Source organism: Lycorma delicatula, chromosome 5, assembly GCF_047948215.1.
Source record: "Lycorma delicatula isolate Av1 chromosome 5, ASM4794821v1, whole genome shotgun sequence".
NCBI lineage: Eukaryota > Metazoa > Arthropoda > Insecta > Hemiptera > Fulgoridae > Lycorma > Lycorma delicatula.
Genome location: NC_134459.1, coordinates 137403961 through 137420912, shown reverse-complemented (window position 1 = coordinate 137420912; position 16952 = coordinate 137403961). Strand labels below are relative to the sequence as shown.

General features: G+C 30.0%; 1 protein-coding gene across 1 annotated transcript; it reads right to left on the bottom strand.

The window, feature by feature from the left end:
* Positions 1-14782: 14782 nt before the first annotated feature.
* LOC142324548 (uncharacterized) lies at positions 14783-16440 on the bottom strand. The gene is made up of 2 exons (XM_075365384.1): positions 16270-16440; positions 14783-15868 (listed from the first exon to the last, which is right to left on the bottom strand). Exon 2 carries the CDS (start codon positions 15847-15849, stop codon positions 14968-14970), a length of 882 nt encoding a protein of 293 aa, XP_075221499.1. The 5' UTR covers positions 15850-15868; positions 16270-16440; the 3' UTR covers positions 14783-14967.
* Positions 16441-16952: the final 512 nt, after the last annotated feature.

Below are 16952 nucleotides of genomic sequence, written 5' to 3'. Positions count from 1 at the left end.
AAAATGAAGTAATATTTAGTCAAATTTTTTTACTTTTTTTACATGTATAAATAATGGACAATCCGTAATATTTATGATAGGTATTCAAAATAAATAGTACACTTATTAATTTATAATCGTAATATTGGAACATAATTTAATAATAATTTAAGTGAACGAAAAAATATTTTATGTGCGTACGTGCGCGTGCACACATATACACACACACACACAATATATACATATCATATATTTAATTTATGTACACGTACAAATTTATATTTTGAAGAAAACATAATTTAATAATACGCGACGTCTTGTGTGTTTTCTATGTTAGCTGGTGGTCGGTATACAAACCCCAGCTCAATATATCGACAGCTTGAAGTAGCGGCTTGTATATAAGAGGGATTGCAGTAGCGGAGGGTTCAGTTTGGAAGGGATGTAGAATAAATATACATAGCGAGGGATATATTTCTGTCATCAGAGGATGACCTGATGTGGTTCAACTGCAGCTGCTATATTTCATCTTCTTCAAGTAAAATTAAACTTACTTCCAAACATTGTTTTGCTTGTATCCGGTATTTTAACACTAAATAAATATATGTTCACTGTTTATTTTAGGTCTAATTATTTAACATGAATTATACACGTTTAAATTTTTACATATAATTATTTATCTATGTAAATAGATGTTTACGTTGTATAAAATATTTGGCTTAATTTTGTATAAAGAAAACCTAACCACGGTCGGTACATATTAAAGTACTAATTCTATTTTTATAATTCTATTTTAAATTTCATTTAGTAGACTTTTAATTTTTTTGAATTTATCTGTTTCATACTAATTATTGTTATTATAATAAAATGTATTTTAATATGAATAAATAATACTAATATATATTATTTTATAAAATATTTTCCACATTTTACGTATTCCAAACTTCGTCTACCTTTACAATTTACCTTCGATACAAATCTTTACACTAATTTAAATAAATCTGGGTGTCCTAATAAAGGGCTCGCTGACCTAGTTCATTTCTTCCCAATTTTACAAATAATTTTTCTCCGGTTATTCCTTTTATTTATATTTTTCTTTATTTCCATTTACATTCGGTGAAAACATAAGGATTTAAATCCAAAATTTCCTTTCTTAACTCACACAATTAATAAAATATTTTTCTAATAATAAAGCAGAAAAAAGAATTGAAAATAACAAAATAGAACATAAAAAAATAAATTTATAAATAGAAATAATCAATGATAAATTCTCCATCGATGATTACACTATAGAACACGAAAATACAAATAATTAATAAAAGATTAAACAAAATAACAAAACCAATAATAATACAATAAATGAAGAGTTGCCTTGAAATGACTTCCAAATATAAATATAAATATAAATAACAACTTAGATAAAAATCTGATGTTGACACTACATGATTTCCTTGTACGCCTATTAAATTTCATATACACGTACGCATTCTCTTAAAATGAAAAGTAGATAACATTTAATTTCGCTAATTACTTCTAATATTTTTTCATATTATTTTTTTTTTATTGCTGTTATTGAATAACTATTATTTATCGTAAAAGTTATTTTACAATCAGAGGTTAATAATTGTTATTAATAAATCGATTTATTTAGATTAAAAAAAAAGTTAAAAAAAGGAGATGAAATCTGATTTGAACCGATGTGCCTTATCCTTGTAAGATCCAAATATTTCATTAATTAAAATTTTATTTGGTCGTAACTCTGAAACCAATGAAAGTAAGTAGCACTTATATAGTTGAAAAGCTCTCAATGCTTTTCTTATTACTCCAGTTAATAAAAAGTCCAAAATCCAATTTTTTTTTTTAATTTTGGGCTTTTTTGGACACCTTTGGTTCAGTCGATTGCAATCAAGAAGGGAGATGCACAACTAGATGTTACAACAATCCTAAATCCAAAATTTCAACATCCTACGGCTAATAGTTTATATATATATATATATATATATATATATATATATAGAGTTAGCCGAGATACAAACGTCACGCCGAAACCAGTCAAAACGGATTCAGCGATGGTCAAAATGGATAGTTCCGTTGAAATCTGGAAACCAAAATTATTCGCGATCACAATACTTCCTTTACTTCCTACAAGGAAGTAAAAATTAAGAATATAAATTAAATAAGTTCAGGAATATGCGCAAATCATCTTTGTTGTAAAGGGACATTTAATATTGAATTATGTTAATGAATCATTGAAAACATCAAAATCGTTGAAATAATTATTATACCATCTTAAGTATTCTTTAACGGTGAAAAATAGTGCCTCGTATTACCGAGTTGCGGTATACAGAATAAAGATTGCCGTTTTACTTCGTAGTACCCTAGGAACACAAAAACATTGTCATAGGAGATAACATCGAATCTACCGAGATGTTAAGAATACTAAATGAATACGACAAAGATAATACATTAAAACCTTATCCGTAATAAAGGGATATTAGTAATATTAGTATTAGTAATAGAGAGTAATATTAGAATTAGTAGAATATTAGTAATCAGGTAATCCTCAGAATTTTTCATTTAACTGATCGCAGTGATTAACTTTGAGCGATGATTTTTTGTTTTCATTCTTCTTCCTTTATTTCAAACTAGATTTTTAATTTTATATGTATATATTTATATAAAAAAAACATGTCGTGACTGACTCCAGCAAAACCTACTGAAGATAAATTGATGAAAATTGGTATATACGTTCTTTCTACGGTGTAAGTGCCTACTAAAAAAGGATTTAGAAATACTGAGGTTAAAGGTTTAAAATGGAGTAAAAATGAAATTACTGTTTTTTGAATTTATCGGTAACATATAAATATATCAATTTGATTTTGGTGCGTGTAATCGTCATTTGATTATCTATAAACCAATTTCTAAATTTTTTGAAATTCGACCTTGAAAGGGGTGAAGAAAGGTAACAAATATTTGAACTATGATTGTACATTTTTCCTATTTCCGACTACATTAAAAGATATTTTTACTAGATTTGGACTTGCAAAAAACTTCACATAAATATCTAAAAACCATTTTCAGGTGTTTTTGAATTTCTATTTTTTAAGATTACGGGGTGGCTCAACCATCAAAGTCATTGTTACTGTATGTGCGACGCAACTGGCTGCACCTTCCTCCGGTTACTTGACTAAAAAGTGTGAAAAAAAGAAAAACAAAGTACGGTCACCTCCTAGCGGTGTTTTTGGATAACGCTAAGAACCGAAAAAAAACATTTTTACTCGTTTGAAGGATGGGTAACTGGCTACAAGTGCTATTTTTAAGATGGAAGCCAACTACCTTGAAACTTACAGAAACTTCAAGTGGATCTTTAGATCATTCAAAGTTTCGGATACTGTACTGACCAAACTCTGTTTTCTCTGATGAAAATGCAGTACACTGATATTTTTTTATAAATTGAACAGGCTTTAATTTTCTTTATAATTATTCTCACAAGCATGAGTTTAATTAACACAGGAGTGTCCAGTGAGCAGACCCCCTTGGATAGACGGGAAAGGCTCGCTACGCTCGCCTTGACCGGCTAAACATCCCCTGATCGCGACGGGAAACGGAAGTAACTATATAGCGCGGGCGAAGCTGTGATAGGGATATATAAGTTAATTATAAATAATTTTAAATATAAAAACACAAGTTCCTTACACAAACTTAATTACGTAATGTAGTCATGTGTAATTCATCTACAAAACAATTGCATCAACTGAAAAATTATTTAAGTGATTAATATTTCTGCGGATCTGCTGTCACAAAATATGTTTGTGGTATTGAAAGATTCAGGTTCAAATAAAAAAAAATTTTAATTATATCTAAATGCCGCTGTTAACAGCGTTCGTTCGATATTGCGATTTAGTAAATGGAATTGTTTTAGACTAGTAAGACACTCTTTGACAATTAATCAGATGATTAATTGCCAGAATGGTTGCGTTTATAGGTTTAATGTAAACGTATAACCATAAAAAAAACATATATGTAGTTAAAAAAACTAATATCACTGTTAGAAAAATAAACACAATTCTATTTCATTGTTTTCTTTGTAATTTTATTTATTTACTGCTTAGCTAAACGGCAATGGTATTTATAACACTTTAACAACTATGTGCTAAAAATGAAAGTCATATTTATTGTCTTACTAATGCTACAAGCTACTATAAAATAATAATTTATTTTCTTGTACGAGGGTTATTTTTTTTTCAAGGTCCGATCGGTCACGAAATTAAAACCACAGTGAAAATAAAAAAAAAATAATTTGTAACAAGTACTTACATAGTTACGTTATTTCTCTACATAGTCGCCACTCCGATCTAGAGATTTGTCGTAGCGTGGTACCAACTTTCCAATACCTTCATCATAGAACGGAACCACCTGTGTTTTCAGCCATGTTTCTACGCTGGTCTACGCGCAGACCAGCGTAGAAACATGGTGGTGGTGGGTGAATAAGAATAAGCGGAGAGGAAATGTTGTCATCAGGCATTGTCTTTCTCCATGACAATCCTCGTGGAGCGAAACGAGCAAAAGCGAAACGAGCCTTCAGTAAGAAATATAATTTGTTTACGTCAAAAATTAATTTAAATTTCAGGAAAAGATTTTTGAAAGTATATGTTTGGAGTGTCGCTTTATATGGAAGTGAAACTTGGACAATCGGAGTATCTGAGAAGAAAAGATTAGAAGCTTTTGAAATATGGAGCTATAGGAGAATGTTAAAAATCAGATGGGTGGATAAAGTGACAAATGAAGAGGTATTGCGGCAAATAGATGAAGAAAGAATCATTTGGAAAAATATAGTTAAAAGAAGAGACAGACTTATAGGCCAAATACTAAGGCATCCTGGAATAGTCGCCTTAATATTGGAAGGACAGGTAGAAGGAAAGAATTGTGTAGGCAGGCCACATTTGGAATATGTAAAACAAATTGTTAGGGATGTAGGATGTAGAGGGTATACTGAAATGAAACGACTAGCACTAGATAGGGAATCTTGGAGAGCTGCATCAAACCAGTCAAATGACTGAAGACAAAAAAAAAAATATCAACTCTTTTATATTAACTTTTCCAATTTTATACTTAACTTTGTTGGATTAAATTTTTAATCCAACATCGAGGTCGCAAACAAATCTATCAATAACTCTCCAGATCTATAACGCTGAATTTATCATATGTACCTCGACTGCAATTTTGCTTAATTGTATATCTAAAACATGTACGAGTAATTTTTATTTTTATTGGCTTTATGAGCAGCTATTTAAGTAGGAAAGAAAATTCCCGGATCGGAATCACCATTAGTTCTCATCAAGGATTCATTGGTTCTATTATGATTTAAAATAATCAGAAAAAGTCTAGCAGGGGGATCATACTTTCACCCACAAAACTAAAAGTTGGGAAGAAGGGATTAAAGGTAAGAAAAATATGTGAATGGTGAGAAAGGACGATTTGCCCTTGAAGGAACCGTATTACAAGACAACGTAATGAAAAAACTCATGTAGAAAAAATTTCAAGATCTCCGTTCAGGGATCTATTTCACCCGCGAGGAAAGTCGGGAATTTTTTAACCAGAACATAGCATTGATCAAGATATTGCAGCTTAAATATAAAGTGCAACAAATTAATATTTTCTTTTGATATTAAACTGCCGTCCAATGGATGGGTGTGTTTTGTGCAAAGCTCCTGCATTCTGGATAAATAAGATAAAAAAGTTATGTTCTTTGCGATGGAAAATTAACCAGAAGTTTCTTGCGTCAAACTCTGATTTTAACAGATGAAAAAAATATTTTTAACATTGAAAATAATGTTTTGTTTGTTAAACGTAGCAAACGTTACTTACAGGAGTTTTTTCAAAAAACCCTATGTGATTCTTAATGGAAAAAATGTGCCCATTCTTGGAGTTGTGAAGTATGTTGAAGGAAATAACCATTTGATTTAAAATTAGTTTACTCAGATGGAGGGGAAATTACGTAATATTGTAACAAAAAGTCTAGCTGCGTTCAATAGTTAATAGTGGTCGAACGTACAAGTTGACTACAGTAAGATTACCTGACTTCCTCATTTACTTTTACGAGTTTTACTGCTGTCATAAAAAGGGATTTTATGTAATAATTTATGACCCTGAGATGAAGATTTATTAAATCACACGATGGTAAATTATAATTTTCCTTGTAACTGTCCGATAAAATTCCATAGGATAACGTCGGTAAAAATCAGTGCATAAATCGGGATTTTATTCAGTATTTATTTGAATTCATTCGTTACAAACAGAATGATGTTTATGCATAATTAAAGGAATTGATTCTATCTGATTTTTTATTTCACTTCTGTTTGTTGTTTATTAATGTTTTTAGCTGTATTAATAACAATAATTTCTTGGAGTAATGTGTAGCAGAGAAGATATATCCCGCGCTTTTATCGTCAGTCAATTGTAATTTCCAGATATCTGTTTATTACAACCTCGTACTGGCATATAAATTTGGATATAGAATTTTTCAGTCAAAGATATTAATTTTGTAAGAAGTAAAGTGAAAATTGGATTTCGTAAAGGCGCATGAAAAAAGTTTGATACATTAACTAATTAACTGTGATTTTTAAAAATTGGAATTTATCATAAAGTCCAAATTAATACGTATGATAGGGAGTCTACTTTGTTGTAAAATTCTGGCTGGGCTTGAAAAGTCTTTTCATCAGGTCTAAATTCTCTGAAAACAATATCTTGTTTGAACCCTAATGATAAAATTAAGATTACGATGTGAGCATTCTACTCAAATAAAAAGAACTTTAGAATTTTGTCTGTAGCTGGATTTGTAGTATGCTCCAACAGCTACCTCAAAACGTTTATAGGTATGATTCTATCCAGGAACCCCACCGATTTGTTAATTCTAAAATTAAGTTATATAATTAATAAATAATTGTAGCACATATACTTAAAAAAACAAATAAAAAAAAAAAAACAACGAAGCACCGTATTATTATAATAAAGCCTTTAAATTTAAATGAATTACAGTTATCTAAAATCTGAGTTTGCTTTCTCTGAATGTATATAAGTGATTATTAACTTGTACCTTACAACTGATTGATGATGTCAGTTGTAGAACTGAATGTCCCCAGCATATTGATTGGATTGTCGTACTGAAAAGCAATAGTGTACTCGGCTCAGTTGATAACTTGAGCCGAATGGAAATTACCTCAGCGAAAAGGTAAAGTGAACTGTTCCTTTTTAGGTTTCTTAATCTATTAATTGATACGCAAATTATTATTTAATATTGCTGAATATATTTAATATTTCTGTAAGAAAAAGGAACTAGCCAATTCTTATTAACTTTTTTCCGAAGCACATCTCCTTTGTTACTATCTAACTGTAGTATTGTTAAGTAAAATAAGATTATTTAATAGGATATGTAGATATATTTTTATAAAGAACTGGCTGCTAAAAATAACGATTACGTTGATAGATCTACGTAAATATAGAATTATACAGAGTGTCCCATAAGTTTCCATACATAGGAAAAATAAATTTTTTTTTTATGAAGGCGATGGTGTATCAGGAAGAGATGTAGTACATAAATCATCTCAAAGAACGTATGAACCAGGATATCATAATCCTTGAAATGATTTATGTTTTGTATATTGTCCTGATATACCATGTGCTTTATAAAAACATGTTTATTTTTCCTAAGCATGCTAATTTGTGGGGTTATGTGTTCTTCAAGAATGGAGAAGAGGAATCGAAATGTATTTTCAAAACAATGGTAGTTATGTAGAGTATATTATATAAATAGAAGTGGTTTTCATAAATAAATATTTATTATTTTATGTATGGAAATTTATGGGACGCTCTGTATAAATAAATGATAAAAAACAACCTTTGTAGAGTTTAATCTTTTTTTACTATTATTAATAAAATTTAAAATAAAAACATTTAAGCTAAAAAAAAAAAAAAAAATAGCATTGTGAATATAAATAAAGTATTTTCTTAAAAATATTTGTCCGAAGAGAATTTGGTTTTTAAAAGACGCTATTTGGTTTTTAAATTTTATATTTCATTTAAAATTTTAAAACGTTTCATAATAAACAATGACAAATAATAATCGGACTCTTTATTTGATGACAGGAACATTCAATTCACTTTTAGGAATTCCTGTTTATGTTCCTTTTACGATTTGGTGAGGAATGTTATTTCATGACTGTTGACATGAATGTTTCCTTTGCCGCTTCGATAGGCAATAGAAACAACCGCGTCAGCAGCTGATCGTTCTCAGACTATCAAAGGGTTCTGAACCGACGAGACAGAAAATTAATGTAATGCAATACGATGTTATTCACTATAATAATACTAATAATAATAACAAAGACAATCATTCTACTTACATAAAAGTTTGAGAGAAAATGTATTGTTGCAAAAATCTCATTTTGAAAGTCATAAATGTCAAAAGGCACTGACTTATAACGAATACAGAGAAACCAAAACAATGGAAGAAAAAAATATCGCAGAAAGAACCTTAGAAGACTGGTAAGATCGTTAGAGGATTGGTAAATAAATAATTAAAATAAAATCTGAATTATATTTCTTAAGAATTACATACTAAGTTATGAACGCGTGTTCACCGGTAAGGGATAACTCATAAATTATATTTTTACATTTAATTTTACGAAAATTGAATTAATTTAATTATTTACCACCATAAAAAATTTAAAATTTTTTATAAGAAACAGGATCATATAATAACAATTAGAAAATAAATGTTATTAAATAACGTTAATAACGTTAAGGTAAATTCATTGAGATACTAAACACAAAAAAATTCGCAATTTAGATTTTTGTTTATAAAAATTAATTCATCACTTTTTTATGTACATTTTGAACAGGATGCAGGAAATTCAAGCTTTTTTAATCCTATTTAAAGATTAAAAGATACAATTATTTAAAAATTCATTGACAAAATAATATTTTTTCTATAAAAGAAAATTTTTAAATTGTATTTGAAATAAATTGGTAGGAAGATTCGGATTTAGTTGACTGTGGTTTGGTAATTTATTAAAAATGATAACAAAAGCATAATAAGATACTTTTTACAAAGCCAAAGTATTATTTTGAATTACACGAGAACAGCTATTCTATTGTCTGTTTTGATAGCAATAAATATGATTATTTTTTAAGAATAAGCTATTTTTACTTCCTTGTACGAAGTAAAGGAAGTATTGTGATCGCAAAAAATTTCGGTTTTCAGATTTCAACGGAAATATCCATTTTGACCATCCCTGAATACATTTTGACTAGTTTTCGGTATGACGTCTGTTCGTACTTGTATTTCGCATAACTTAAGAACAATTAACCGTAAGATGTTGAAATTTTAGATTTAGGATTGCTGTAATATCTAGTTGTGCACCTCCCCTTTTGATTGTAATCAACTGGATCAAAAGTGTCCAAAAGATCCCAAAATCCAAAAAAAAAATTGGATTTTGGGATTTTTCCTAACTGTAGTAATAAGCACTCATTGACAGCTTTTCAACACTATATCAAAAGTGATACTTATTTTCATTAGTTTCAGAGTTATAAACAAATAAAATTTTAATTAATGAAATATTTTGATCTTACAAGAAGGCTCATCGGTTCGAATCCGACTTCATCTCCTTTTTTAACTTTTTTTTTAAATTTAAATATATTGATTTATTAATAGTTAATCTCTGATTATAAAAAAAAAATATGCAATAAACAATAATTCAATAATAACAATAATAAAAAAAATATGAAAAAATATCAGAAGTTATTAATAAAGTAAAATTTTATATACTTTTCATTTAAAAATAAAAATGGGTGTATGTAATTTAATAAGTGTACAAGGATGTTAAGTGATGTTTACATCAGATTTTCTTTTCAGTTAAGTTTTCCTCATTTATAAATACAAACAAAAGGATACGTAAATGTTTTTCATTTTATTATTATTGGTTTGTATGATTTGTAGTTCTGGACGCTAAACAATGGTTTCGACCACGTTTTGGAACTTGAAAACACATTTTTAGTTTTTGAGGGAGCTCAAGTATTATACTGTGTTTCGGAAACACAATAAATTCTAAAATAGTTCTTCGTAAAACATAATAAATTTTTAGGTTAATAAAGAAAAAAATTCTAGTAATAAAAAGAACTGTAAAAAATAAAATAGAAACTTATCAAAATCCTTTTCCGAAGTACGTGATTGATACTAAACCGATTAAATACGAAGATTAATAAAGGATCTTCTTCCAGTTTTAACACCAGAAAAGTTAAGAAAAAGTACAGAAAAGATCAATACATGGTTATGCAAAATATTAAATAAAATTTTAAAATGATGTATCCAAACTTGTTCGACCAAAAAAAAAAAAAAACAAGAAAGATTAGAATTTCAATCATTTTGTATGTTATAACCGTTTACAAATAACCCACAATTAGTTCGTATTAAAAATAAATAAAACAAACAGATAATTTTATCTATATTTTACAATATGATATCGGTTATAAAAGATTAAATTTTAGATGGATTCAATATATTTATAAATAAAGAATTAAATTTGGAATTAAAAACAAATAATGTGTCAACTTGTGATATATAGCATTTAGGACCACACTTGGCAATGTGACGAAAAAAAAACGTATACATTATACATATTTTTGCCTGATTATGTAGTCAGTAGATACTTACCACAGTCTTTCGTTATGCGATTCAGTATTTTTTTTTCTGTACAACGCCTTTGTTTACTTTCCGCTAACGCTTTATTTTGAATAGGCGGCGTATTTACGTTGGTATATGCTTATTTATTTCATAGGTGTACAATTGGGGTGAGGTCCAACGGCGCCTTCTTCCTAATTGTTCACCAAATCGTGTTTCAAACCGTATCCTGCTCTTTTAATGATATAAAAAACGTAAATTAAGTTTATTACTTGATTTTGCTATACACTTTTCTTCATATTTTTTTAACACTAGGGAGAATGAATTTTTTTTACTTAACCAGAACTTTGTCATCTGTTCACCTAATATCACAGTTTACCAGTAAGTATCGGGTTACGGTGAACGTACGTTAATTATAAAAAGTTTTTCTGCGTTAACGAACGCATCATTTTATTCTGTTACTGACGGGCTACAGAGCGCTGCAACTGTTGTATTCATTTCTATGTGGAATTTATAAACGGATACACGATGTATTTTTAACGTATCTTTACTTTCATTTAAATGCAGTTACATACAACCTCAGAATCTTTTAAATTTTATTACTTTCATAGATACGATAATATTTAAATCGATTACTTTGTTGTCGATAGTACGACAATTTCTTCATCGTTAGAAACGATAAAGCAATGTTTTATGGGGAGGAGAATATTTTGAAGAAAGCTTTACCTGCAGGTTTTAAAAAGTGAAAGATTTTCCCATTTTAATGAAAATCCTTCTTTAATTCCGTTTAATTTATGAAATTTTCTTTAACGAAAATTACCCAAGTTATGACGATAAATATATAAAAATACCATATTCCAAAACTAATATTGTTAATTAACTCGTTAAATGTCCAATTAATAATAATAAAAAAAAAAAAAATGGATAGAACCTTTTCCAGGTTATTAGGTGAGCAGTTTCTTCATCGAACTCATTTTATCTCGTTCAGATTTTGACTAAAATGAACACAAAAATTTCAAATTGAAATTTCATAAAATTTGACTTTTACTCCGTTTATCGATAGCATCAATAGTACTAGATAAAAACTCACTCGCTTTCCATCCCTTTCGGAATGAAGTAGGAGGAATGTACCAAATATTTATTTTATGGCACCATTTTAAAGCGTATTGCAGTATGCCATAAGTATCCCACTTCATCAATAAAATCTTAATCTAATGAAATTTCCATTCGTATCTTAAAATAGTAATTTTAGTGGACAAATATCGATTGTAAAATTTTTTCAATTATTGTACTCCTGAGTACATTAAAGATATCTCTTTAGCGATATTTCCATCAATATCCCGCTATAAAGGCAGTAAAGAAAGAGGGGAAAAGTAATTTAAAAAGTACAGGTTTTTCGGGTAAAAGGTATCCAAAAGTAATGGCCTGTATTTAGAAAACCTGTCGTCGTAATCACTTAAATGTAAGTTCATTCGACAGGAAATATCTCAAAGATTTGTTCCGAATACTCTCAAGATCAGTAGGATAAGCATGAGCAGGCAAGTCGACACTACATGCAATTGAAGTAAATAGTAGCTGGTCGAGATGTCGGTCAATAGTAGCCGGTCGATATCAGTTCGCTGCAGAGGTAATGCATCGGGTCAAAAACAGCCTTAATTATCTTGATTCGTTAAATTTATTGATGAGGCAACCTTTCATACCTGCGAGAAAGTTAGCAGACACAAACGTCGAATTTAAGGTACTGAAATCCTCTATAACATAATCGAAAATTAAAGGGTCAAACCGAAAGTTTTTTAGGAACATTTAGTTACGAAAGCATAAATTGGTGATCCACCGCCTTGGTCTAGTGGTAAACACGTCTTCGCAAATCAGCTGATTTCAAAGTCGAGAGTTCCAACGTTCAAATCCTTTATCGACGTTCAAATTTTATATAATTTGAATACTAGATCGTGGATACTTTTGAGTACTAGATCTGTGTTCTTTGGTGGTTGGTTTCAATTTACCACGCATCTCAGAATGGTCGACCTGAGTCTGTACAAGACTAAACTTCACTTACACTCATGCATATCATCCTCATACATCCTCTGAAGTAATACCTGACAGTGACTCCTAGAGGATAAACAGGAAAAAGGAACATAAAAATGGCGGTCATCGGTCCGATTTTTTTTCATGAAGCCCACTGTGACAGGACACACGTACTTCGTCAAACTTCAGAAATTCGCTGTTTTCAGATTACAAAAAGCTTCAGTTTCCAACAAGATGGTGCTCCATCACACTTTCATCGAGATTTTACAATATTTTTGAACAATAATTTTCCCGGATATTGAATCGGACGGGGAAGTCCAACTACATGGCCACCTAGATCACCTGATTTCACTCCTTTGAAGGTTTTAAATCAAGCCGTTGGTTAAACAACGCCAAGGATGTTCCTAAAAACCTAGCAAGAGTTATATTATGGTCTAGAAGTCTGGGTCGAACTACAAAAGGTGCACGCATTGAACTTAACTGAGCTACATTAAAACTTTGTAAGTTGCTGTGTTTATTAAAAAAATATCTCTACAAGCAATCGTCCGATTTCCAAAATTCAAGCGAGGTATTTGTTTGTTGGTAGAAGTCTACCTTTTGCATGAATCTGGTACACTTTCGGTTTAACAGATCACGGTTATTCGGAAATGTTATATCGTCGCCATTAATCTTCCGATTTCCAAAATTCAAACTGATATAATATTTGTATGTATAATATTTGTATTTGTATATTGGTATATTTGTATATTTGTATATTTGTATTTATATTTAATATTTGTTTTTTAAATGTTGTACAAGATTTTATGTTTTGAATTAACATTTGTCTCCAGTTCTGGTATTAATTCAATAACAGTAAAATTACCAAAACCGAAATACATTTGTAATTTTCACGGTGATTGCTAAAGCTATATTTAAAGAAGTGCAGCAAGAAATCAACCTGTTCATTTAAATAAGACCGGTCATCCTTTCCAGCCTAGCCAGTTCACTTATTACACAACTGCCCAAAACGAAGTGTAATGTATTTAGGATGTATTTTTGTTCCACCGTAACAGATCAACGGCTGAACCGATATAGATTATGACCCTGCATTACAATCGTTACGTTACTGTAACTGTCATAGGCTATACAAATGTTTGTGTGTCTGTGTGTTTAATTTAAAGAATTAGGAAAAAAATATACTATAAACAACAAATATTATATACAAAATTGTCAATTTGTTGGCGATCTTGTTTTTTAATATTTGTGTTTCATGACACACCTGCACGTCCTATTAGCGAAGTAATACTGCATAGAATTTACTTCGAAAAATTAAACGTTAAAATTAATCAGAATAATTGAAATTTGATACAGTACCTTAGGTATTCATCTTTTTATTTTCCATCAGCACTAAATTATAACGCCTAACGTTCATGCTTATTTTGAGATCCAAACAAAGTGTATTTCTCCTTGTTCATTGAAGTTATTGGTTTTTTAAATGACGGAACTTGAAGTAAGGGAAGAATGTGTTTATGGGAAAAATTCAGTTTTGTTTAACCGGTTAGGAATAAATACAAAATTTATGTTTCTCAAAAAGTTTTTTTTTTGTTATCTTTTAAGCTCATTTTTTTTTTTTTTTGTAAATATTATTAAAGAAATGTTGATGTATTACGGAGGTTCTATTTTTTTTTTAATTTTTGTTAGTTACATTGTAAATAAATAATTATCATAAAAGATAAATGTTAAAAACTACTCATCCTTTAGCGATTAGAATCTTAAAGTAATAGTCAAAAAAAGACACTACAATTAATATCAAACAACAGTTTAATTAAACATCAAGAAATTACAATAAATAACATGTATTCATTCTAATGTATATTGAATAAAATATTTCTTGAGTATTGTTAAAAGTCTGCATTTTATTTTTAATTAAATAGTCCTAGATATAGTTAAGTCGTATTTTCTTAAAGTCTGCATTTTAATTTTAATTAAATAGTCCTAGAGAGTAGTTATTGATAAGTATTCATTAAATCAAGTAAACATTAATACATTTCAATTTACATTAATACTTAATCAAGTAAACATCTGTAGTTACAAACGTCTTGCATCAAAACTACTACGATCAATTTTAGTTTTATATCTTGAAAACAAGATACATGTTCATAGTACAGAATTTTTTTACGTAATAGCTAAAACATTTCAAGATGTAATACTTTTACGGTGAATTTCTTATGTCAAGTTGTTAATATTACACTGTTAATTTAAATGAAAGGAATGAGTTTTCTGACTTCATCCTCGTCGGTCTTACCAATCTATATTGGAGAAATGCTATTCGTTGATTCCAGTGACTCTTTTTGAGAAGCTAAGTTATTAAATTTCTCTTCGGTTTGCAGTTTAGCAGGAAATATTTTATCGATTCCAGTTGCTGGCAGATATGGCCATGAAGCAGTTTTACGAAGTGGCGTGACTAATTCATAGATTAATGGTAATGGTTTCGAGGCTGTATATGAGGTACATGTCTGAAGACTGCTATCAGAATACCATTTTTCAATATGATCCCGCTTTAACGATACCTTACTCTCAGAAATATTTTGATCTACTTTTTTAATGATATCAGTTTTATCTCCTTCAGCATGCATATCATCCTCACGTTTCTTCTGATATGTTGAGATATCAAGATCAAGAGTGATCAAAAGAGATTCTATAAAATCTTTATAATCTTTTTCGATTGTAGTTAATTCCTCGATTCTTTTTTTATCTAAAATTCTTTCGTAATTTAAATGTGAAATTTTTTCTTCAGAGTTGGCAATTTCTTCCTCAGCTTCTTCTAAATTTTTATAACAGCCAAGAATTTCTTTTTTAACATCTTGTATTATATTTTCTCTATGAAATAGATTATCCTTTGCCTCGTATAATTCATTTTTTAATGTTTGATTTTCTTGGTTCACCCGACTAAGTTTTTCATTTAAATCATTTACAATTTTTCTGTGTTCCTCCTTACTATTCTTCAGTTCTTCTTTTAGCTGTGCTATAAAGTCTTCTTTATCAAATATTTCTTTAACTGCTATGCCCAGTTGACCTTGTACCTCTTGATAAATGTTTGTAAATTCTTCATTTAGTCTTGTTTTTTTACGATTACAGAAGAATCTGATAGGTTTTGCTATGCAATTTATAATATTGACACATGTATTCATTTTGTATTTTTAATCGAATCTGAAAAAAAACAAAGTCATCCAACGAATAGAATAATGATAATAAACAAAATCAAAAAAATTAATTTAATATAATTCTGTTGCCGAGCAACAGGATATTATTATTTTAAATAACAATCGGTTTTGAATAAGCGGTCGGTTTGAATTATATAAATAAATAATATTTAAAGTGAAAAAAAATTCGGTCGGCTAGAAGATTCGAACCCGGTCATGACTGGACGCGACCGACTGACGCCTTAAACCAACCGGCTGCGGTGACTCCATGATGTAATTAGTGAAAAATGTTCTACATAAGCTGTGAATTTTAACGTCACATCAGTCTGTATACACACACACACACACACACACACACACACACACACATATATACACACAAGTGAATAAAAAAAAATTTAGACGTACCTCGAGGATGATCACGCAGATAACCGTGTTTATACTCTGTCTGGCGTTATAATTGAAATTTATAATCGAATCGAGTGGAAAATAACGCATCAATTCGTTAGGTGGACGCAGATTACCGAAACTATCGAAATAGTCCACCGTCCGTCCACGTTTTCTACAACATACCCAGTGTGTTCCATGACCGGTACTGCGGTCAAGAATAACAATCGCAGTTTCGTTAGTCTTCGGGTGTGTGGGTAATGCGTCCAACATGAAGACCCCTCGAAAATCGGCTATATTTAGTCTTCTCGCGTACCACATTAGTTCTATATTCGATAGCGGTCGCACTGGTATTCCCTTTATTGGAGACGACGACGACGACGACATTTTTTTTTTACCGCCCATCCCCAAAGGGATAAGGGCTTAAGGAATAATCCCCGCCCTGCAGCGCCCGCTTTTCGTTTCATCATTTCGACAAGGCGTTTTGTATTATTACTTTTTATCGTCTTCTTCGTCATCGTATTCTTCCACCGCCGAACTTTGCTTTTAACTTCATCGCGTTTGTAATTGCCAATGCCGTAGCCTTTTCCGCGATACTCGAATCCTTAGCTTTAACTCTTTCCCAAGCGCTATCGGCTAATTTACGATCGGCTGCCGCTCTTCTTTTGTTATCGCTGTACGTTGCGTATGCGATATCGTGTTCT